Source organism: Salarias fasciatus, chromosome 18 (genome assembly GCF_902148845.1).
Source record: "Salarias fasciatus chromosome 18, fSalaFa1.1, whole genome shotgun sequence".
NCBI lineage: Eukaryota > Metazoa > Chordata > Actinopteri > Blenniiformes > Blenniidae > Salarias > Salarias fasciatus.
The window spans coordinates 15,432,081-15,455,941 of NC_043762.1; the positions used below are offsets into that span (position 1 = coordinate 15,432,081).

At 39.9% G+C, this 23,861-nt stretch overlaps 2 protein-coding genes across 4 annotated transcripts; both read right to left on the reverse strand.

The window, feature by feature from the left end:
• Nucleotides 1-537: 537 nt before the first annotated feature.
• dpydb (dihydropyrimidine dehydrogenase b) lies at nucleotides 538-15,605 on the reverse strand. Of its 3 annotated transcripts, none has more exons than XM_030114736.1 (27): nucleotides 15,510-15,605; nucleotides 15,147-15,182; nucleotides 14,621-14,861; nucleotides 9,822-9,932; nucleotides 9,636-9,718; nucleotides 9,115-9,202; nucleotides 8,850-9,011; nucleotides 8,434-8,630; nucleotides 8,101-8,182; nucleotides 7,918-8,005; nucleotides 7,591-7,698; nucleotides 6,841-7,010; nucleotides 6,537-6,747; nucleotides 5,798-5,982; nucleotides 5,388-5,603; nucleotides 5,065-5,229; nucleotides 4,711-4,779; nucleotides 3,937-4,020; nucleotides 3,720-3,840; nucleotides 3,460-3,579; nucleotides 2,853-2,995; nucleotides 2,454-2,508; nucleotides 2,239-2,360; nucleotides 1,909-2,058; nucleotides 1,766-1,828; nucleotides 1,473-1,550; nucleotides 538-1,356 (listed from the first exon to the last, which is right to left on the reverse strand). In XM_030114736.1, exons 3-27 carry the CDS (start codon nucleotides 14,648-14,650, stop codon nucleotides 1,192-1,194), a joined length of 3,066 nt encoding a protein of 1,021 aa, XP_029970596.1. In that variant the 5' UTR covers nucleotides 14,651-14,861; nucleotides 15,147-15,182; nucleotides 15,510-15,605; the 3' UTR covers nucleotides 538-1,191. The 3 variants fall into 3 exon arrangements, with proteins under 3 accessions (XP_029970596.1, XP_029970597.1, XP_029970598.1); XM_030114737.1 differs by having other exon boundaries at nucleotides 14,621-14,964; nucleotides 15,510-15,564; XM_030114738.1 differs by having other exon boundaries at nucleotides 14,621-14,699; nucleotides 15,510-15,555.
• A 2,630-nt stretch (nucleotides 15,606-18,235) lies between these two features.
• odr4 (odr-4 GPCR localization factor homolog) lies at nucleotides 18,236-22,882 on the reverse strand. Its single transcript, XM_030115043.1, has 14 exons — nucleotides 22,768-22,882; nucleotides 22,351-22,454; nucleotides 21,624-21,731; nucleotides 21,292-21,384; nucleotides 20,717-20,823; nucleotides 20,596-20,632; nucleotides 20,180-20,314; nucleotides 19,932-20,027; nucleotides 19,724-19,771; nucleotides 19,507-19,626; nucleotides 19,300-19,408; nucleotides 18,755-18,961; nucleotides 18,542-18,595; nucleotides 18,236-18,356 (listed from the first exon to the last, which is right to left on the reverse strand). Exons 2-14 carry the CDS (start codon nucleotides 22,447-22,449, stop codon nucleotides 18,286-18,288), a joined length of 1,284 nt encoding a protein of 427 aa, XP_029970903.1. The 5' UTR covers nucleotides 22,450-22,454; nucleotides 22,768-22,882; the 3' UTR covers nucleotides 18,236-18,285.
• Nucleotides 22,883-23,861: the final 979 nt, after the last annotated feature.

Below are 23,861 nucleotides of genomic sequence, written 5' to 3' on the forward strand. Positions count from 1 at the left end.
TATTTTTACTCTGATTTAAACTATCAAATCTGTGGACATAAAGAGTGATTTAAGATATTTGATGATTTAAAAAAGATTTTAAAAAGTAGCTTTTATTTGACACGGTCTGCTAATAACTTTATTCTACTGCTGCACTCGGGACTCAAAAGTAAAAAAAAAAAACCAAAAAACAAACACACAAACAGATTAGCTAATAAGCTGAATTATTATTAAATGTAAATTATAATAAAATGATCTGAAACTATGTTTCCCTCTTCTAACATTTAAATTTTCTAACAAGGTGCTGACAGTCCGTGCTCCGTGCGCACGGCGGGTGGGGGTCTGCACTGAAGGAGCGATACCAATGTGAATGAATGAACTGAGGGAACGAATGAGTTCTCCACTTATTATTGAAAGTGGAGATGAATGTAAAAACAGCAATGAAGGGAAACAGCACAAAGTCACGTCGGACGACGTGAGATTTGGAGGAGTGAGGAGCCGATTCTCGGCTGAAGAATCTGCTAGTGTGCGGTCTGCTCCGGAGTGACACCACACACTAGACGATCAGGAGAGGAAGATCGGGTACGATCTGTCCTCTGCTGTCCTGTAGTGTGTGGTGTCTGAATCGGGGAAGATTGAAAAAATCCTGTAGTGTGTGGCCGGCTTTAGCTGACTATGGACAAGTGCATGGCGTAGCAGTACGATCAGGTTTGCATTCAGTCACAGAGCAAACACACACAGAGCCAGACAGTCAGTCACTCACATTCTGGCCTATTGGCTAGTTTGGATCTCTAAGCTGGCATACAGTCTAATAGAATAGTTGACAGTCAGATGGACTGCTACATCAGAACATTTTTTTATTTAAATCACACACTATATGATAAATGCATGTGGATTTCAGACAGCATTCACAATGATTAAAATCTCCATGAAGCAACATAATCTGAAGGAGCAACAGTATTGAATTGCCACAGCAAAATAACACCCAGCGGCTGGCTGGCTCTCTCTCTCTTTCTCTCTCTCTCTCTCTCTCTCTCTCTCTCTCTCTCTCTCTCTCTCTCTCTCTCTCTCTCTCTCTCCCTCATTGTTTTAATATCGTTAGCATTTCAAATTACGTTATATGTCACATCCATGTGTTAGCAAACAATTAAGCGAGTAACTTCATTTTACGGGTTTAAATAAGCAGTTAGTATTTAACAGTGTCAGCATCCTTTAACAGACAGGGCTAATGGGTACACCTCTCTTGGGTGCGTAAGGAGTTTCCCTTTTCACCATCTTGATGCAGTCTATGATCGGACAGACGCTGAAACATAGAGTGCAGCCTGTGCAACTATCGGTCACGACGGGCAGGTGGGTCTCTGGGTCGAAGGTGATGGCCTGAGGAAGCATCAAGTAGGTCAGATTATGTGGTGGACTCACATAAATCCTTCAAATACATTTTGATTGATTCAGGAAAAAAAGAAACAAATGTCTTGATGTGAAGAGTCAGTCACCTGGTATCCAGAGTCATTGCAGGTCATGTAACATTTCCCACAGTTGATGCACATCTCTTCATCTATCAGAGCCACGACCTGATAACGCAGGATGTCAAAGGGCAGTGGTTACACTCAGGTTGTACTTAATATAAATATATGTTTTTTTTTAATGACCTTATAATAACACAGTTTGGAAGAAGATGCTAATAATGTAACTTTAACAATGGTCTTATGGTGACTGCACGTTCATCCAATTTTAAATAAGTGTTTATTTTTCGCAACATATACTGAGAGCTGTAACTGTGAAGTACCTGTTCCATGTTGTTCAGGTCCTGGTATGCTCCAATGTGACGCAGCGCTCTGGCAATCACGTCCTACAAAGACAACACAGGTTATATCTAATTCTACAAAACAAACCATCACATTCGTCAGTGACTCTGTGGGGTCATCACACCTTGACAGCAGGAACAGGCTTTTTGGGTGTCCTGATCTGGCCGGTGCTGGTTTCTGCCACATCAGTCACACCAGCGTCTCTGAGTCCTTTTTTGTATTTCGCGATGGCTTCTCTCCTCTCCTCGAGGTACGGACCAAAGCTTGGCAGGCTCTAGATACACACAAACATTTTGAGATATTGTTGAACATTAAGATGAATGAACCAGTGTTTTCAGCAGATCGACGACGATAATAGTACCCAATAATAACTGAGTAATAGACATTTTTTTCATCATCTATTAAAAGCTGCATTAATCACTGTTACAGTAGTTCTGGTATCAAACAGTTTTACCTTTCCGACCAAGTCTTCCACTCTGGGAACTGGTTTTCCTTTCTGATGCCTCTCTGTAGGAGGAGACTGTCCATCCCAGTTCTCCAGGTCAAGGCTCTTCAGGTACAACAAGGCCTTCAGACCTAAGCAAACAAACAGAATTTCACTACTGGTTTTATAATCACACAGCATAGATGTGTTATAACAATACAAAATATAAAGGCACAGTTACATACCAACACAGTAATCCTCAATCACTGTGAAGTCCTGGTTCTGAACAGCACTGCACACCTGTGATGGGAAAACTCAACAATGTCAACACAAACGGTTTACGAATGATTGTTAGGCAAGGTAATAAAATACATTTGTTTTTGAGCAAAAGAATCTTGCAATGTGTGAACAGTCCTTTCTTTCGTCTTTTTAAAAAAGTATAATTTCAGCATTGTAATTCAGCTTTATTTCATCTATCACAAACACATTACATGGGAAAAGATAAAACTAAAAGCACACATACAGTGCTATACATTTAACGAAGTTTGTAGCAAAATGAAATTCCATCAGAAACACCTTCATCAAGTCATTCAGGCTATATTTTGTTGCCACACTGCAATGAGTGACAAAAACGGCATTTTCACCTGTAAGATTGATGCTCCAGCGTGGAGAAACTGCAGCCCAGACTCTGCTGAGTCGATACCTCCCGTGGCCAGAACGGGAAAACCAGGGATTGCGTTGCCAATGGCTGACACGGCTCTGAGCGCAATGGGTCTGATGGCATTACCTGTGCACGAGCCACAAATGACTTTAGACTGACAAGACAGGAGGGAGACCTGCTAAGATGTTCGGTGCGGGGACAGAAGTGGTCTGTGAAAGACAGGGAAATGAAGCGGGAGTGGCAGAGATGACAATGGGGGGGGGGGGATGAGCAACATGGATGTGATTAGAAATGAAGAGAGAGGCAGAAGGTGGAATAGCTTAAACCTAAAGCCTCAAGAGAAGAGAAGAGAAGCTCAAAGCAGTCAAGGTCTCACAGCAGTCTAAACTTATAGCAGGTTAACTAGAGAATGCGTCAAAGTCACATCCTTCAATATTTTGAGATGATTAAATCCCTTTTTTTAAATACCCTTTTGGTGTACAATGTCCATTATGCAAACATTACTGTGATATGTGATTTTGTGTATTTCATCATATTTAGTTCTAGCACTGCGTCATGTTGTATCAAGCTGTATAAGATCATCAGTTTACCAGAAACGCCTCCATACGTGGTGCGCTTGCTTGCACCAATGCTCGGCCAGGGAGAACCATCTGCCTTCAGCCCCATCAAGCCGGAGACTGTGTTGGTGGCAGTGACGCCATCCGCTCCGCCTAAAACAAAAAAACATTTACAGGTGCAATAAACGGTTGGTAATTCATCAAATCTTGCATAGTATTCATGCCACATGAGTGTTCAAAGCTAAAACAGTGGAAATAGAACGATAAAAATGTGTGTAATAATCTGTGGTCACCTTCTTGGGCTGCCTTTGCGATGTCCACAATATTGGTAACGTTTGGTGTGAGTTTGGCGAAGAACGGAATGGAAATGGCCGCACGCACCCAACGGCAGATGTTTCGCACCAACACTGGATCCTGAAGACACAACAAATGATAGATTGAGAACTGTTTTCTGAGGTGACGCTGAGTTTCAGGTATGTGTTGATTCTTACAGTTGTAACATTTTAGTACCTGTCCACATGCCAGCCCCATGCCTCTCTCTCCCATCCCATGAGGACAGGACAAGTTCAGCTCCAGCGCATCAGCTCCTGATTCCTACACACGCACACGCACACGCACGCACACACACACACACACACACACACACACGCTCAGTCTTGTATTTCTATCCTTGTGGGGACCTTCCATTGACTCCCATTCATGTCTAGCCCCTAACCCTGACCCTTACCCTAACCCTAACCCACACCACAACACAGCCTAACCCTAAAGAAATGTTTTTGCACTTTTACTTTTTTCAGTAACAACAACATGGTCAAGAAAACACTGTTTCTCCTACTTAGGACCGGAAAAAGGTCCCCACAAGGCACGTCGTTTCACGTTTTGCTATCCTTGTGGGGACATTTGGCCCCAAGAAGGATAGAAATACGAGAACACACACACACACACACACACACACACACACACACACACACACACACACACACACACACACACACACACTCTCAGTTCTCGGTTTTGTCCTCACTGCAATAATACACCGCTGCTGTGCAGGTTGATGTTATGGCAATATGACACAGGAAGACTCCCACGAGTGCCCGCAACTGCTACGCTAAGATTATCAGGAAAAGTAAATTCTAGACAAAGCGTTCGCGGTTCCCCACACATCTGAGTGTGTGAGCTACGGTTGTTTACAAAAATACCTCTGTGAGCACTACAAGTGAGGAAAAGCATGCATACATGAGAAATTTCCATTACAGTTGATCAGTCGGGATGTGTTTTGCTCACCTCTGCCATCTTGGCCAGCTCTGTCCAGTCTTCTTTGTTGTAACTACACATTATACTGGAGATCACAACCTAATGGAATGAGAAATCCACATTTGTAAAGCATTACTTTTTGGAATATGTAGAGGAAAACAAAAACACTTTTTTTTTCATCCACCCCATAATTTCCCAGGAACAATACCATTAAAAAATATAACCATACTTAAACGCCACAAATACCTATATAATCAATTAAAAAAAATGTTGCGTCATGTCAAAAATGATATGATTATGACATCTACATGACCTTAAATAGTAAAGAATAACTTGATCGGACATGAAATGCAACTTCAGGTATGTTTAAGATGTGAGACTTACATTGTTTGGGAAGTCTTTTTTCAGTTCAGTCACTGACTGACACCAGTACGCTGCTGTTTTCTCACTGATGAGTTCAATGTTGAGAAACGAGCCCTGACCAGGTCCATACAAGTGACCGGAGGTGGTGCCTCGCACAATACGAGGGGACACGTTGGTCACCAGGTCCTGCAAAGAAAAATTTAGTTTTTTGGATTTACTTCACCCATAAACTTAAATTTTTTTATTTTTTGACATTTTATTGATACAGAGGTCACATGGTGCATTTTGAGATGTTGTATTACTGCATATTAACCAAAACCTTTGGCTGTTCGGAAGAGCTGTACCTTGTCCAATCCAAAAGTCTTTGTCAGGGCGAAGCCCCATCCTTGTTCGAAAGCTCTTCTGATCATGGCTGTACTGGTGGTGGGCGGAGCAGAGGCCAGGCCAAAAGGGTTGGGAAACTTTATTCCACAAACCTCAACACTGATGTCCACTTGATCTATGGCACTGTAGAACAACGGCAGCTTTGGAACTGAGTCCACTGTTTGTCCATGCTGGGTCTATGGCAGGAAGAGAAAAGATATTTTCAGTCGATAATCACAGCTCCTGCTCTGTAACACATCATATCCTCAAGTGTTTAACACTTAAAAACACAGCCTGGCTTAAGACATGTTGTATATAGCCATCAGTTTAAACCTGATCTGTTCAGAGAATCTGTATTTGAGTGGCAAAGTAAAAGTCAAAGCGGGTTTACCTGTATGTATCGGTGGATATGCCATGAAGCTTGTTTGCCATCGTTCACTGACTCCACAGTGGTATTTGCCAAACCAGCAACGTCTCCTCCGGCAAACACCCAGGGCTCACTGGTCTGCATGGTGTCTGTGTTTATTTCTGGAGTTCCCCAGCGGCTCAGCTTCACAGGAGCCATCGCTGCAGTCACTACGTACAAAGACAATACGTGGACCAGGATAGCACTTTAAAGTTCTGCATTCATCGACTGATCTTATCTCTGATGAGCATATAATACCAGGAAGAAAAAATGAAAAACGTCAAAAAATGATCAATGAACAATACATTGATATGTTACAAACCACAGATCCAATTCCCTTTTACACATATTTCTACGTTATTTCTGGCCATTTCATTGAGATAAAAGTAAAATAGCAGGTCTGGTAGTATCAGATCCTGAATTAATAAAAAAAAAAACAGGTCAATTTCTCAATCACCCAATTTGTAAAGGTCGTGCTCATTTGTAAAGATCTGAGTCTGTCTTCATTTAACAGGCTTTTAAAAACTAAAATACATCATTGTTGGTTATGCTTTGACTTGTGAAGAGTCTGTGAGAGCATTTCCATTCAACCTCTCTGAGGAGATGAGGTGTTTAATGACACCTGATCTTCTCAATGACTTCAAAAAAAATCTTTTCACTGATTCTGCAGTGTTACATACTGTAGACATTGGTATCGTTTTGTACATTTGTGACACACAAATACCTTGTGGCTCGTTCAGCATGGAGCCAAAAGCACTGATGATATAGTCGGCCTTCAGCCTGACAATCTGCTCCTCATCTTCCAGCCAGTCACCATTCTCCGTCTGCTCAGTGCGACAGAACTGCAGTCCGGAGACTCGTCCATTCTTCATGATCACCTCGCGGGGAGACAGGAAGGGCAGGAACTCGCACTTTTCCTCCTTGGCCAACTCCATCTGAGAGAAAACAGCCCCATACATTTATACACTCCTCCATTCATCTATATGTCTGCAAGCTGCATCTGTCCCCCATGTGCCCCTCATTCACACCTCCTCCGGAACGGCCCTGATGTTTGTGAATCCCTTCCTGAAGCACACAAACACTCTCTTGGCTCCGCAGCGCAGGGCCGACGTGGCGCAGTCGAAGGCAGTGTCGCCGGCCCCCAAAACGATCACCACTCCCTTCAACTCTGGCAGAGACGAGCGGCACTGGCACATTCCTGGAGAGAGACATTCATTCAAGACACCAACAGTTTTGAGAGGTTTTTCTCTTTTTTTTTTGAAGCTGTGAGGGATTACTGTCTGTGTTTACTTAGTGTGTGTGGTTGGGGGGGTGTTCCTAGGTGCTTTTATCTTGGTTTTTGTTTAGTTTACACTCGATCGTGTTTCATGCAGTCCAGGAACTTTCCTCTTTTTTCAGGTGTTCATTTGTCTGCACTCGTGCTTTCCTCTTTGCTTACACGCCCTTGGTTGTACCAGTTGTTTCTTACTTACACCTGACTTCTCATATTATTTTATTGACCCTCATGTGTTTATTGCGATATGAGTCTCTGCAGGTTTCGACTTTGCTCTGTTCTTTAGTATTTGGATGGATGCCAGCTCCTCATGGATTTCTACTGATCCAAGTGTATGACCGTCTGGATTTATCAGTTGACTTTGATTTTTTGAACTTCACCTTCTGTCTGGTGTGTGCAGTTGTGTTTAAGTTTCAGATGTGCCTGGAAAGGTTCACACGTGTTGAACCCTCTCCCCTCACTTTGAATAATAATAATAATAATAATAATTTTCTCTCAGCAGTACCTTTCTTGCTGGCTGAAGCCACGATGGGCAGAAAGTCTTTTGAGGTGAAGAAGCCTTGATCTGTGGTTAATCCCTGGAAGATTTGAGCTCTGTTGGCTTGTGGAAGACCTACAGTCAAACACAGAGAGGGGAAGAAAATAAAAACATGATATTAGATTGTTGATGTAGTTCAAAAAAACATTCATAGCTTAGCATTCAACTACACATTTGGAGAATACATATATACAATGTCAACACAAAGCCATCAAAATGGATGAAAACTTCAGTCACATTAAATTCAGTTTAAGTGCATGATCTGTGCTGTGATGTCTAATAACTGAAGCTCACCAATCCCAATGAAGACGGCCTTAAATCCTTCCTCCTTCAGAGACGTCAGAGTCATTCCATTGACTCCTAAACCCTTCTCACAAACCACCTGTGCACATCAAACATTTGTTTTAATTCAGCCGGAACAATTTAATGACTTCTTGAATCATTCATTATAGTGTTTCCACGACTTATAGATGATACCTTAACTCCCAGGTCCTTCATCAGACCTATTTCAAACTGGACCACTTCATAAGGAAGCCGGAACTGAGGGATTTCTGCAGTGCTGCATGAAAACACATATTTTTTTTCAGTGTTGAAATTCTTTTATTCCTTGCTGTGCTGTCTTTCACCTTTTTTCAAAGCCTTCTGTTCCTGCATCTCATTGTTTTACCAGGAAAATGTAATAAAGATGTTTATAAGAAAGTCATAATCCAGGACTGATGATTATATCCACATTATCTTGTTTCTGAAACATTTTCAAACTCTTTCACTAACTATGCAAGCCCATGATATACCATACAGTTAATCTGATACCTTAGTCCTCCGGTGTACTTCTGTTTCTCAAATATGGTGATGTTATCATATCCAAGACGGGCCAGAAAGGAAGCACAACTGATTGAAGCAGGGCCACAGCCAATCAGAGCGATTGGGGAGTGGTAGGACTCTGGCATCTCACTGGCTGGTGGGAGTTCTGGGTTCCTCACCTGAGGGATTCCCATTTTGCTAAACACCTAAGAAGAAAGGTAAAAGTAAAACCACAAATACAGCTCATGGATCTTATTTGCCGAGACCTCAAGTACACAGTATTAACACCAAAGTTGATTTTAAATGAAATTAAAAGAATCTGATGTCACAATATAGTTGAAATAGATTCAAATTATATTGCATCAGTCCATCTACAATATTTCCTGCTGTACTTGTTGTAAACACATACTGTATGACAGACGTACCTCGGTGGCAAACTGCTGCAGCCCTCCGATGTTAATGGGCCCTTCTTCAGAAGCAAACAGGTTGCAGCCTCCAACACACAGCTCCGATGTGGGGCAAACCATCCCACAGGTCAAACCCAGAGGGTTGTCAGACAAAATGGCCCGAGCAGCTCCGTAGTAGTTCTGTTACAAGAACAAACAGGCAGTGCACGTATGAATGAATTAGGATGGTACTACGTATCTATATTAACGTGTGTGAGTGTGTGTATGAAAAACGTTGCAGTACCTTATTGGAGATGCTGGTAATAAATGACTTGATGTCCAGGTTGGTTGGGCAGCTCTTTTGACAGGGAGCATCGGCACATTTCAGACACCTGAGCACAAATATTCAATAAATGTTGCTTTTCCAGTCCTTTTAATTAATAATTTTTGTGGTATATTGTTTTTATTAGATCACTTTGTTCATTTGTTCTCCCTATATTTACATGTTTACTCTTATACTTATGTCCTTTACATACCTCATCACATTAGTCTCTCTGATTTTGCGTTTCAGTTTGCTACTTCACAATTTATTTTACACAATTTTAGAGAAATATCTACATATATTATGACGTGAAGGAGCTTCAGTTATTTATTCTGCAGATGTCAGAATTTTTCTGGCATTATTTTGAGGAGGCACCATACCATGTCTCACTTGTTTAGTTGTTACAATCTGCTGCAGTTTTTTGTGTAAATCAAACACAAAGCTGCCAAAAAACCATTTTGAGATAAATTGAAAGAAAAAAAACATTATTCATCAACTCTCACCTCATAGCTTCCCGCAGAGCACCTCGCTCACTCAGCGTTGTGTGCTTGATGTCATCAAAGTTGTTTTCTAACTTCACACATGACTGAAAAGAAAAAAAAAATCATGGATAGTAAGAACAAATTCACTTTGATACCTCAGTCTGATCACAGACAGTTTGTGTGCAGGCGTGTGTGTGTGTGTCGTACATCACAGCCCGTCTCAGGGTTTCTTTTCCAGTGTTTCTTTTCCTTCTTCTTATAGGCTGTGGACATGATCTGAGCATGAGTCTTGACTCTGGGATTCAGAGCCATGATGCTCTGTGAAAAAGAAAAAGCACCGAATGAAAAAAAGTTAGGAAACCGTAAGATTGTAATAAAAGAAAGGCTAAATTCAGCACAGAGATCTTTAAACTGCAATCAGTACACTAGCCTTCTTTATATTGACTTCAAAAAAATACAATTTTTTTAAGTTTGTATGGTTGTGAAACAATGGATAGAAATTAGGGGTGAGCCGAATACTCGTTTTAAACGAGTACTCGTTACGGATAATGCATTTTTTTCGAATCCGAGTATGACCCGAGCATTGTCAGTCATTATTCGTCCTCGTGCTGATGGGAGCTCACTGGTCTTTCATTCTGCTCCGTGCTCGACTGAGACGACAGGATCCTTCAGAGAACCAACCAGTGCTGGTAAATTAAAAACTAGGTTTTATATTTCGTTGTAGCGTGCATTGTGCCTGAGGAAAACCTTTTAAAGTCGAAATGTCGCGCGACTGTGTACGCTCGGGTTTTTTCGGGGGGGGGGGTGTTAAGTTTCGTTTTCCCTCGCAGTTTTACTTTTCCTTTTTTCTCTTATTTTTTCATAATAATTTGGGCTTGTGCTCCACCGGGAGGCTGTGATCTGTGGGAGAGAGATGATAACTGGACCGAGGTCCACTACGATCGGGGCTGCAGCCGCGGACAGGACCAGGAAGCTCAGCAGGGGCGGATCAGAGGTTTTCCGGGACACCGGGGAGATTCTGGTGGAGACCGTGGGGGGAGGAAGTCCCAACCCAGGAAAGCCTGTTCCTTTCCTTGGACTCCAGCTGGAGTCCGGACAACAATGGGCCATTTTCACAGTTCCACTACTTCCTGAAATTAACTGTGTACATTCATTTCCTGTCTTGCATTATTGGCCAAAATGATTAATCCAGGTGTGTCTTGTTGCAGCAGTCTAAACCAGACACACCTGGATTAATCAGTTTGGCCAATAATGCAAGACAGGAAATGAATGTGCACAGCTATTTTCAGGAAGTAGTGAAGCTGTGAAAATACCCCATTATAGAGAAGCTGTTATGTAAATTAATTCATACACTTAAAAATATTAATGTTCTGCCTCAATATAAATACTTGTTCTGTAAATAGTTCTTTTACTATTGTGACAAAAAAAAATCAAATCTTTATTCTGAGGCTGTTGTATGAATAAATAATAATTTATATAACTTTAAAATGTTCATGTTCTGACTAAAATAAAAAAAAAACTTGTACATTGTATCATTGAAACGGTTCTGTAAATAGTTTTCAAATAAAGAACAAATATAGCAACTTCTGAGCAATCCATTTCAATTTCAGACTTAAAAGAGTGTGCCAATTTCTGCCCCACCCCATTTCCGGTTAAACCACGCCCACTTCCGGTTTAGACCACGCCCCCTTCGAGTACAGATACGGATACAGATAATTTGGATGGGTAAACAGATACAGATACAGATACAGATAGTGGTGTACTCTCTCATCCCTAATAGAAATGCATCAATATGATAAACAACAGGCTTTCACATGCCAAATTATTGGCTTCTATAGATAGGCTGAGTTATTTAGTAAACAAAAGAGTTCAGCAGTTAAAAACAGACTAATATTCATGGTCATGCTTTCTAAGAAAGAAGAAATATGTCATTGGGGAAAGAACAGCTGTGGTCTTATTTCTCTGAAACTTTTATTGTGAAACATTTTTATTAATTAAAGACCATACATTCTGGACCATGGACCAACACTGTTAATTGTTTTTCAAGCATGTCTTTCTTTGACAGTTCAAGGTCATTCTTAAAAAAAAAAGGCAACAATAAATCTTAAATCTGACCTTATGGAAACACCAGGGTTGCACAAAAAGAAAATGAAAAATTGTTTTAATTGTAAAATTGTAGTACTGGATTGATGTCCAGAGGGTTTGGAATTGAGACAATATTGTGAAAGTGAAAATGTAGCATTATCTGTCTTGTGAGCACAAGAACAGATTTCTGGAAGATTCCTGGAAATTTGAGTGAACGATTAGGGTCAAGTTGATAAGATAACGACACCCCTCCAGTCATGGGGTTATGTGACCTGTTGCAACATGAGATGGTGAACAGTATCCTCTGCTGGACGTTTTGCAAGTGATCCTAAAAGCTGAGGATTTAGTGTTATAAGATCATTTTGTTGAATAAAAATTGATGAAAATCTGGCAGTCACACGCTTGGCAGTTTGAACTAAAATCCTTGGTGGTATCGTAAATTCAATTCAGTTCAACACCACCGTCAGGTTAATAGGATAACCTCTTTCCTGTAAATTCTATTTCTTCTTGCACACCATGAATTATTTATACTTCTGTTTTCATCCCAACATTTTTGGATCATATCTGAGGTATTTGTTTGCTTGTCCCAAAGAGCCCCCTACTCATGACTGTAACGCTACTTGTTTGAGGTACATGTTGCCATCTCTAAACTTCGCTCACGTGTCTCTTATCTGCAGCTTGTACAACCAAACACATGACTTATTGCATAAGACGATAAGGTCGTGTTGTGTGTAATTATACAGTGTGGCTTTCCATTGATATTCATGAACCACATGTGAGGACTCTCAGTTATGGCTGTTTTACACTTTTACTGAAAAAAAAAACCGCTGATGGCCAACAACAAACCACTCAATGACTTAAAAGGATGGAGCATATGATATGCTTAGTTTTTGCAAGATTTACTTGTCTGTGTTTTCTAAAATAGGTCCAATAGCATTAGTGTGACTTCACTGATTTGTGTAGTTTCATTGATTTTTAAGTCTGTTGAAAGATGTTTTTTTTTTTTTTTTTTTAATAAAAAGTATCCTCAGTAATGAGTTTTACAAGCTGTTTTGTCAGATAAATTACTCAATTTAGTGATCTCAAAGTGACATACGGGGCACTGAGAGCTCAATGCAGCGTCAGCGTTCCTTATGATTTGATATAATTTACAGAAAACAGTGTTGAGGAAGTTTATGGTGACAAATTCCCCCAAGCTGTGCTGCTGACTTCCCTAAAAAAAAAAACACCCAGACAGACCACAGATACGATTACGAAGCAGAATTCACAGGATTTAAAAAGAAACAGACCATTTTGGTCAGGACTAAAAGGCAGTGTGCTTTGTGTTCACCTCCTTTATCTGCCGGGAAAATTCAGAGAGTTTATGACTTTGGACAGGGAGAGCTGAAAACTCAATCCATCACACTCAAATTCCTAACAAATCCCATGAATTAGAAATGAAAAATAAAACATTACAGGAAAAATCAATGATCTGGAGGGAAGAAAAAAAATCCTGTCTATTTTTATGCATTGTCTGTTTTTTCCTCCCATTATTTTTATTTTGCAACTTCAAGGTATACAGTTAAACCGCTTTTTAGACAAATTCCTCTGTTGTACAGCACAAGCAGATATAATATATTTTGAAAGAAATTCCGACCGATATTCAATTCAACTAAACTCAACTCAAGTTACAGGCAAAATTACTTATACGACCCCATTCAGGCACATGAAATGCATGAACGATAAACACTGAAGAGAAAAACAAAATTCTACTTTGTCCTAAAGTAGCAAAACAAAGGGTTGACAAAAGTCACCAAAAAGTGACAATAATGTGACGTGGGAAAACATCACTGTCTGACGACTCAGTTTCATTTTGACACTAATTGAGAAAGATCCCTTCACTTTGAAAGAGACCTGTTTGATGGTAAGGACCTTGTCATCATTTAATTATTGATTTCATGAAATACTTTATTGGTATTGGCTTGATCATTGTCCCTTATCAGGTCCAGGTCTCTGCTTCTCCCTCCAGTTTATGTAACTGGTTCACAAGATCACCGGCTGCAACCCTGTCCGCCTTTAAAAATAAAGATCACAACACTTTTAACTAAGCTTCCTCTCCTCCGAGATCTGTTCCCTTTGTGAACTTCATGCTTCAAATTCTCAAACACATTCCTCTATGTCCATTTTTAGAGATGTGTTTATTTTTCTTGAGGACTTCGTGCTGTCAGCTTTTCAGAGGCATTAATACTTGTTCACTGTACTTAGATTTTTCAGGGATTTATCTTTAGATTTCAGTTTTACTTCCTTTGAACACAAATATTTCTAATTTCCACTCCGGTGAATCTTGATAATGGTTCATGATTTAATTCAACCCACCGACTGTTCGGAGTTTCAGTGATGCAGGTTACGTCAAGGTCAGTTTTCAAACCTGAAGCTGCAGACGTTGCAATAAATGGCTGAAACCAAGACTTCCTGTTTCTGTTTATAAAAGTAAAAGTTCTTCATAAAAAAAGAAAATGTAAAAGACTGAAATAGATTTCTAGTGTTGTAAATAAAGTCCAGCCACATGATATCACATTTTTATGAGAGAAAGAGAGATAAACAAAGATTCAGTTTCTGTTTCAAAGCAAGTTATAATATTCATGTGCATGTGGATTAATGAGCAACATTTTAATGTATTCATATTGGCATAATGAGAGATCATAGACATTACAAAAGTTCAACACTGGTTCAAACATGTGCAAAGTAAATCCTTGTGAGACCTTAGATTAGTGTTTTCTGCAGAATGGTGAAAACTAATCCTTAAATCTCCATATGCATTCACAATAATAAGACTCCTATGAATCCCCTGTACAGACACACAGTATGTCAATGAAGACAATCAGGAAGAAAATCTAAAAAAGAAAAAGATACAGGGAAGTAGCAGCAGAAGTGTAATTTACCTCAATGTCTGGAAGATCTCGACTCAACATGATGCTCTGGTCTGGTAATTAAATCTTGGAAATGCTTCTTGATGATCTCCTGGAAATAAAGATGACCTCTCTGGGTTAGAGGTCCGAAGCACTGTCCGGGACTCTTCTGCACCCAACTGGAACTATCTGAGAGCCGATCGTCCTTATTAGGTCCACTCCTTTCACCATCAGGGAGGGCAGAGTAAGCCACCAAACTTGGTCTTTTCTCAACCTGTAAATAAGATGAACTTGAACCATCGGCTGTTATCACTTCCTGGTGGACAAAGGTCAACTGAGGTGGACAGTGAGCAGGTTCCTTGCACCATTGCACAAAACTGTGGATAAAGCAAACAGTGACCGTCGTAAACTATTAGGTTTAAACTCCACCTCTGAGAGGAGGGGGGCTGCCGGAACCCTGCAAAATGTTCATGAATAAAAAAAACATGTTGAATCTTTTCACTGTCTCCTTTTCTTTATTGCCACTTTAATGTCATAAAGAGTTATGACAGATACTTACCAGACTGTAAATCACAGAGGTGGAGGTACTGTGGTCCTGCACAGAGAGAAATAACCACATTAAATACAACATGAATTCAAATCTCAAAGAAAACATAAGATTTCAGCAAAAGTGTTATTATTATGGGACATTACTGTAGCAAGACCATTTGTATTAAGAGTTTCCTGTCTGCCCAAAGTGAGAGTTGCCAATGTTTAAAAGAATCTGCAAAAAGTCGTCCTAAAGGTTCTATTCCTGTACTTTCGTTTTCAAATGTATAAAAAAATCCAGCTAATCTGAGATAATAAGATCTGTCAACGCGTACAAAGATGTACAAAGTTGGAAAGTGTACACATCTAAGTGCTGATAATACAGACAACTCACCAGTCGAGCAGTTTCACAACTGATTGGGTTTTTTATTGTTATCGTTCAAGTGATTTTTTTTTTTTTTTTTTTATATAAACTTGGTGGCGCAGACACTTTCGCTTCTGCAATAAAGGGCTATTATGCCCTGAGCTCAGACTCACAGGTTCAGGCTAATTCAGGCCGACGCTCTGCTGGAGAAGAAGAGGTTCTGCTAGCCTGGCATGCCAGACTGACCTCATATGTTACACACAGAGACATCTCCGTGTATCCCTGAGCATGGAGAGACAGTCTGCTAAGGTTCTGCTGCTCTGACTTTTTGAGAAAAAAAAAGTCAAAATTCACAGAGCAGCAGGGGCATGAGGAAAATATTGAAGTGAAAAACTTTTCTTTTGCAAGCTCTTACAAGGTTTTTTGAAAAGGGAGTGTTTGTTTTTCAAGAAACTGCAAACTGGCAATTTTTTTAAATCATATATTTTGAAATATCAATAATAATCTATGTTATGTCACACACTGGATGAACTTTTCAGTATTAGGGTTAGAGAGAAAAAAGTTTTCTGATCTGCATGTGTTTTCCGTAACAGAACCTTTGCGTGGAAAGAACTTGGCCAGAGGTTGATAACTGAGTCAGTTATCCTTAAAATAGAGTCTGGTTCATCTGTTGGATCAAGACATTTGACATGCAGGACAATGTAACCAGATTTTATATCTCAATCCTTACATGTCAGACTGGACTCAGGTGAGCCGTACAGTCCTGGAAAGCCCACAGGATGATGACAATGGCCATGCTTTGTTTCAGAGGGCACTGTTGTACCTGATCATGGAACGATATGCAGATCAATTAAAACAAGTTTGTTTGGACCTCTGCATGTCTTTTAATGTACAAACAAAAAACAAAAAACAAAAGTACAGCATAAAGCCTTGTGAACCCTGAGGGACACAGCACTTTAACATGGCCAGTAATACTAAAAAGTACAAGAATAACCTTTCCAGTGGTGCATGGCGCCAGAGTGAGTCTCGTCTCTTAGAGGATGATCCACAGCAGGACACTTTGGGCTGTTGTTCCTCTCTGTATCACATACCATACATCCAATGAGACTTCTGCAGTGAGATGAGAACACTGGCTTGTCTACAGGACCTGCAGATTTAAAGTGAAGCTCTATAGTTAATCATATTTTCAAAAAAAAAAAAAAGACCCAGCAATAATGAAGCAACCTATAGGCCTTCTCGTTAAATGTATTAAAATGAAAACAAAAAAACAAAAAACATTGCTGAGCATCAACTCTGCATATACTTTTTATATATTTTCATAAGGCTCAGCACTCCTACAAACTGCAAAACTCTCTGAATGTGGTCGGGATGCTCAAAGATTCTGCAGCATAGCGCCCCCCGATGGCTACAGAAGGACAACCAGCAGAACCCCTTCTCCACCGAGCGGTACAGGCAGCCTGAAGGAGCCTGTGAGTCATAACTCAGGGCAAAAAGCCACCCTTTATAGAAACAAATGTCGCTGACTGATGGGGTTTACCGAAAATCACGTGAATTAAAAAAACTAAAAAAAAAAAAAAAAAAAAAAAAACACACACACAAAAAAAAACCCAGCCAATTGTGAAACTGCTTAATTCGCATCTTGAAGATTCTGGCTCACATTGACAAATTCTTCTGCACATTAACTCTCACTTTAGGCAGACAGATTGAGATTCAGATAGTCAACTCTAAATATGCAAATAGTTTTGCTTTATTAATTTATCAATTCGTTTTTGCTTCAATAATGCCCCCGAAGGTGAAGACCCACAACACTGTACTGAGGGACAGTATCCTCAGAGACAAACAGTGTGCAGCACACACTCTGTTCATGTGCAGACTTTGGACACAACCTGTCCTGAAACCAAGCCAGAAAGCATCCATATGTCAAAACAAAGTGCAGTGCAGCGTGGATGGGATAATATCATGGGAATGTGTGTAATACTGTAGAGATCCCTTCATTTCATAACTGTGCAGAGCATAAAGTTACTGGTTATCTTCTCTGGACAAAAAAACTTATAGTACATATATTTTTATGACTACATTCATTTGGATTATTACTTAACTTAAAGCAGGAAGCTCTGTTTTGTATATCTTAGATGCATCTTTATTCCATCTGAAAAATGTTGTACTTTTGTTTATCTTTTCAGATGTTTGGGTGAAACTGTGGAACAAACAATATAATGAATATTTACTTTTTGTTTTTGAGAAAACGACAATAAGCATCAATATTAAAAGAAAAATGTCAATCTTAACTTGGCAGATCTCAAACTTTAGTAACCTAAAACAATAACAAAAAAAAATGAAAAGAAAAAAAACTGAAGCAATTTATTTATATTTACATTTGAGTTGAAATAATTGTATTCTCACAGTGGTAAAAGGTGCTCTTTGACACTCGTACAACTTAAAGCTGCGTGTTTTAAGAGAGACTTCAGTGCTGAAAGGCTTTTGTGCAATCTGAACTAAAACCTACCATTTTCAGAAGCAATATGACTGGTGTAACAAAGGAATATGCTGTTTAAAATCTGTTAAATTACTGTACGCCAACAAACAACATCTCATGGAAGATGAAGTCAGGATTTGTTGAACCTCGACATATTTTCTGTTGATTCAAACTCTCCAAAATGTTACTTCTATTTGTACAGCACATTAAAAAAAGACTGAGCTCTACAAATCAATTGACAAGGTGGCCACATTTCACTGTGGCAAGAAACATACAGACACTTGATAAAAATGTTCAAAATGAAGCACTTTATTTAGTGTTATGCACGTCTCAAGCGTCACTGAGATACAGCATCGAGGCAGCGGTGGCAAGCAGGGCAGCAGCAGTCGCCATCGCAACTCCTAAAAGATGAAGAGAAGAAGAATCAGGACAGCGCTCCGGCTCACGTGCACACAGGTAGATGCTCTTTGTATTGTTGGTTTTCATCAGATCTGCTCACTCCAGGATCAATAACGTAACACATCAACGCTTCATTGTAAATGACTTGTAGTAGTTCAACACCATGATGTCTGAGACAGAGTCTTACCAAGGTAGTTGTTTTTCTTGGGCTCTGGAGCGTCGACAGTTTCCACTGGGTGCTCTGGAAACACAGTCATCAACTCTGATCATATGGAAAATTATATTACAATAACAAGGTAAAAACCAGCTTTCATTAAAAAAAAAAAAAAAAAACAGTTTTGTTGAGTTCTTGGACTAAAATAACTTTTATATGTGTAACAAACACGCTGGCTTTGCTCACCTGCTTCTACAGCGTCACTCTCTGTGATTTCAGTGGCCGTTTCCTGGCTGGCGTCCAGATCTCCGTCGGCCGCGTCGATGTCCAGCATCTCTTTCAGCCGGTCGCTCACCTCAGACAGTCCCTCATCACTGAACTGGTAGTCAGAGACACACACCGAGCCGTTCACCTTCACCGGACAGAAGACACGGCGAGGGAGGCAGAGCTGGTCTGAAACACAGACAGACACAGAGGAAAGGCGGTCAGTATTGAAAAACTTTAAAAGAAATTGGTCTGTTTGATTTATGTTATTTTAGTTGTCGGTTTGGACTCATGGATTCCTGTATTTAGTATTTTTCAACAAGTCAATATTCATAATCATTTTAAGAATTTTTTTTGTGCAGTTGAGTTTGTAATTAAAGAATGTTAAATTATATTTTCCAAAGAAAGGCAGTACTTCGTGAATCTTATCACTGAGCAAATAGTGCCTCTTTACAGGGATTGGCGGACCATCAAACCCACCCACGACCCTGACCTCGGTGTGAACTTTGACCCTTGCGTGTGTGTACCTGTGTGCTGTTTGCTGCTGCCCTTGCTCTCCTGGTCCGCCGTCAGCAGCTCCTCTAACAACATCTGAACCCTTGTGGCCACCGTCGAAATCACATCTCTTTTCAGCAGCTGTGCAAAAAAACACAACGAAAAAACAACGTTTTTAGGGCTAAATAGTTGATTCCTTTACTCCATTTCATTTCAGTGTTCTGTATTAAAAGCATTACCTTCTCTGCTAGTTTGCCCTTTGGCTTGTTGCTGTGTAGGTAAGCTCGGCTGTGGACTGCTCCTCTCACACACACACTGCCTCCACACTGCTGCACCACGTCTGACACCCTCTGGAAATCCTAAAAAAAAACACAAAATCATGTCCTCTATCAGCCTGAGGAACAACTTTTAAACTCGTAAAACTTAATTCCTGCTTGAATTATTCATTTCTCTTACCGGGGTGACGAGCAGCTGAGCGGTGTATGTCTGCCTCACATTCCTCCTCTGCAAACAGGAAGCGAGTTCATATCAGTTAGTTGTGAAGAATGACAAAATGAGAAATTCAGTTGCACACTGGAAGTTAAAATTTGAGTACAATATAGAACACTCAACAGGTATTGGTGCCCTTTAGCAAACCTCTAAAAATCGACTGGTGTCATATAACCTGTCCTGATGTGAGTTCTGAGTCCTCGGGGAGCTTTTTTCCATCGATCAGACAAACTGCGTTCTCAATCTGGCGCGTCCACACTTTCAGTCCCTCCTGAAATAAAAAGTCAACGATGACCACCAGAAAATCAAAGGATTGTGTTTAACATTAACACTTTTTGTAGTGTAGAGAAACTGAAAAATAATCCAACTGTGGGTTCCGAGCTATCAGACAGGATTTATTTGTGGGTTTGCGTCTATGCTGACCTTCAGACATTCATTCATGCTTTCTGTACTGGCTGGCAGCGGCACCAACATGTCCACGTTCAAACAGCATGACACCGTGGGCCAGGATGAACACACACCACACTGGTACTTCCAGTCTGCGGGCTTTGCCATGCTCTGAAACAGCAAAGTACAAACATAAATGCACAGATATGAGATGACACTTACATGAACTCTGAAATCTTTCAAAACGCTGTGATTTTAGTCAAATTCATTGTAAATCACATAGTCATAGGCTTGAATATTTGTCTTCATTTTGCTATGAGAACTGGATTGCCAAAACTAAAATTTAAAGGAGGAAAGAGAAAAACCTTTTTTTTTTTTAACAGTTACGTGGACTATGCTTTTCTTTTGGGAATACATTTTGTATTTTGTATTCATGAGACACGCGTACCCACCTTGGGGTCTTTAACGTCAAATGTTCTGCAGACAGTTCTGGTGTGTCAGGTCAAAGAGAAGCCACACGAATGAGCTGGACACTACCTGAGTGGAGGTGTAAGCTTCAGAAAAAGAGGATACTTTCTGGTTTTTGGGTTGATGTGCAGCGTGACGCAGTCTGTGACGTCATCCTCCGCAGGGATCCACAGGCGCTCAGAGGAGATCAGGTTCTCCACGGCAAACACCAGCTACATTTACACAGTATACGCACACACAGATTATATAAAAAATAATGCTACAGGGGCCCTGTTGTGGATTTCCTACTATAGTATATTAATACATTTATGTCAGTAAACAGGGAGTAGGGATTGGATCTCATACTTTTACTTATGTTTCTATTAGTCTGTAAAACAGCCTTTTGTTAACAGTAACAAAAGTCAAGGAGAGGCAACAGTTCAGTCATCTGATTGATGATTGTGATGTTTTTCTGCATTCTAGTGGCCAAAATTAACAAAAGATTTTTAAAAAAGCAACTGTATTTTTCACATCATAAATTTGTGATTATAATCAATATATAATTGCAAGACTTTTAATTAATGTGACTAAAACTGCATTTTTAATCTACGTCGGAAAAATAGAACGCTGAGGCACAAAACGGTCTGAAAATAGGAGGTTTTATGTGAAACCTTAATGTGAAGCGTGCTGATATGACTCACCTGTCGGAGTGTGGTCAATGTATCTTTGGCATCTGCATCGGTGATGATGAAAACTCCTAATACAGACAGGCCCCCAGGCAGCATTCTGGACACCTGGACACCAGGAGTCACATGCTCCATGTTAGCTTGCCATTGCATCTCACCCATATTTATATGCAATACATCAGTTTCACAAGATTATATGTTAATAACACATTTTTATTTCATTGCATCCAAGCAATCAACATTAATAAATCAACTAAATTAATAAAGTTTTTTCAAATACTAAAACTGAATAAACCATTGCATGAAAGTGTGTTGTGTGAGTTATGACAGAGTTTTGGTTCTCTTACCTGTCGAGCATGCTCGGTGACCCACTCTTTGTCCACAGAACTTCCAGTTGACTCGTCCCTTTGGGGTGTCCGAGTTGCAAGAACTACAAAATCCCTTTGGGCTGAACTCTGTAACATTCAGTGATGAACATTAATTACTATCTATACAATGAATGATGTCACATTTCATAAGTTCATGTCATGGATTAACATGCATGTGAGGTTAACTGGCGACTCTAAATTAAAGATGCGTTTGCGCACGTGTGTGTGTGTGTGTTGTCTGTCTCTCTGTGATTGCCCTATGATGGACTGGCAACCAGGGTGTACCCTGCCCTTGCCCATAGTTAGGTGGAATCATGTCCATCACCCTGCAACCCTGTGCAGGATAAAGCAGTATAGAAGATGGATGAGTGAATGGATATCTTGGATTATTATGCAACTGATCCATTTAAATGAGGAGGTGACTGTTGAAAAAGATGACAAATGTCATCCTGAAGGAATGAATGGTTTTATTTACTGCAGTGAACTGATTTGGCAGTACCTGTATGCTGATTAAATTAAAGACTGCCACGTCTAGTGATAGACGTAGCAGTCTTTAAGCCGCTGTTATAAGCCATCACCCTTATTCTCAATGCAAACAAAATGTTTACTTTGTCCAAATATGTTGGAAAAAAAAAAAGAGACAAAAACAGTCAAATCAACAAAGAGTGTTCTTAACCCTTCTTTTGGATGTTAATGAATATTTTACCTGCCCAATCAGGAGGCCTGTGACTGGACCTGCTTGTTGCTCACACAGTTGAGAAAGATATCCCTCCACAGCATCTTCTACTATGAATCCACGACCCATAGTGCCTTACAAAGAAAGGAGAGGAGGTGAAGGAACAATCACTTCATACATCTCTCTCTACGATCATGGAAGTTGTATTTATAAAGTAGACGTCAAAAAGGGAGGACAATCTTGGTTAACATAGGGTTCACTATAAATCCAGATAAGGTTTTTGACAGCTGAAGGGTGAATCCAGTCAAGAGATCACGCATGATATGAAACTGTAAGCTCCACTAACTTTAGCTAGCCACCTTTACCTGCTTCATTTAGCTGCTACAAAACACACAAAGTTCAAATTCAACTGAATCTACAGCCTGGACAACAAAAACATCTACGTACCGTGGACAAAAAACCAGCGCGCGTAAAAATTTGAGCTCGAAAGGTTTGAAAGGTTTGGTATTTATTCTGACAGCTGGCAGCGGATCGTCAGCACAGTAAGAAAACTGCACTTCCCAGAATGCTTTGCGTGGGTTACGCACATCCGTCGCATATCGTACGTCACAGGTGACGCCAGGTCATAAGTTAAGTTGGTGGAAAAAAGTAGACAAAACATTTCTGGTCTATCTTAGAAATAAAACTTGAAACAACCACTAAGATTTCTTTAACACAAGACTTAAAAGTGCAAATAAATAAATAAATAAATAAATAAATACTGTAATTAACTCAAAGGTGATACTTCCCATGGAGATGAGGTGTTATCAGTTGTTATAATTTCGAAAAGCATTACCACAGTGGCTCTAAGTTCTGATGATATAGTAGCCAATCTTTTCATGAAGGGTGTGTCTTTATTTTAGCCTCAGTTGCATGGTTATACTACATGATGCAGTACACACATTTTACCAAGATTCTAGTAGAATCTCTGTAAACTCTGGACATTATGAAATTATGCTTGATGCACAGTGATGGAAATTTGGAATAATTTACAAGTGAAGTAATATTGCTTCACTTGGCAAAAGGCAGCCTACTTGAGCTTGCATAGAAAAAAATACTGAAATCATTTGTTACTTTTCTCAATCATTTTTTCCCACTTCAGTATCGATTAATCTAGTTCAGAGGCATATGGAGCTAATCCCTCTTGACTATGGAAATGGGCAGGAAACTCTATGGACCGGTCGCCAGTCCATCACAGGGTAAACACAGAGACAGGGAGAACATGTTATCTTCACACAGAAAGCTGCTTCTACTTCTACTTCTACTTCTACTTCTCTATTGCCTTTATTTCCATTGTTAAGAGTAAATGTGCAATTTAATCAACCCACATAAAACATCTCTATTTAAGGCAAATATGTCGGACAAACGTACTCCGAGATGTATTTCTTTAAATGTAAAACTTATAGTGAAACATTACTTTGGAGAGTTTCTCTTTTCGGTGGAGGAGTTTATTCTGAAAGGTTTGAATACATCCGGCGTGCCTGTATGAGCGCAACTTCACT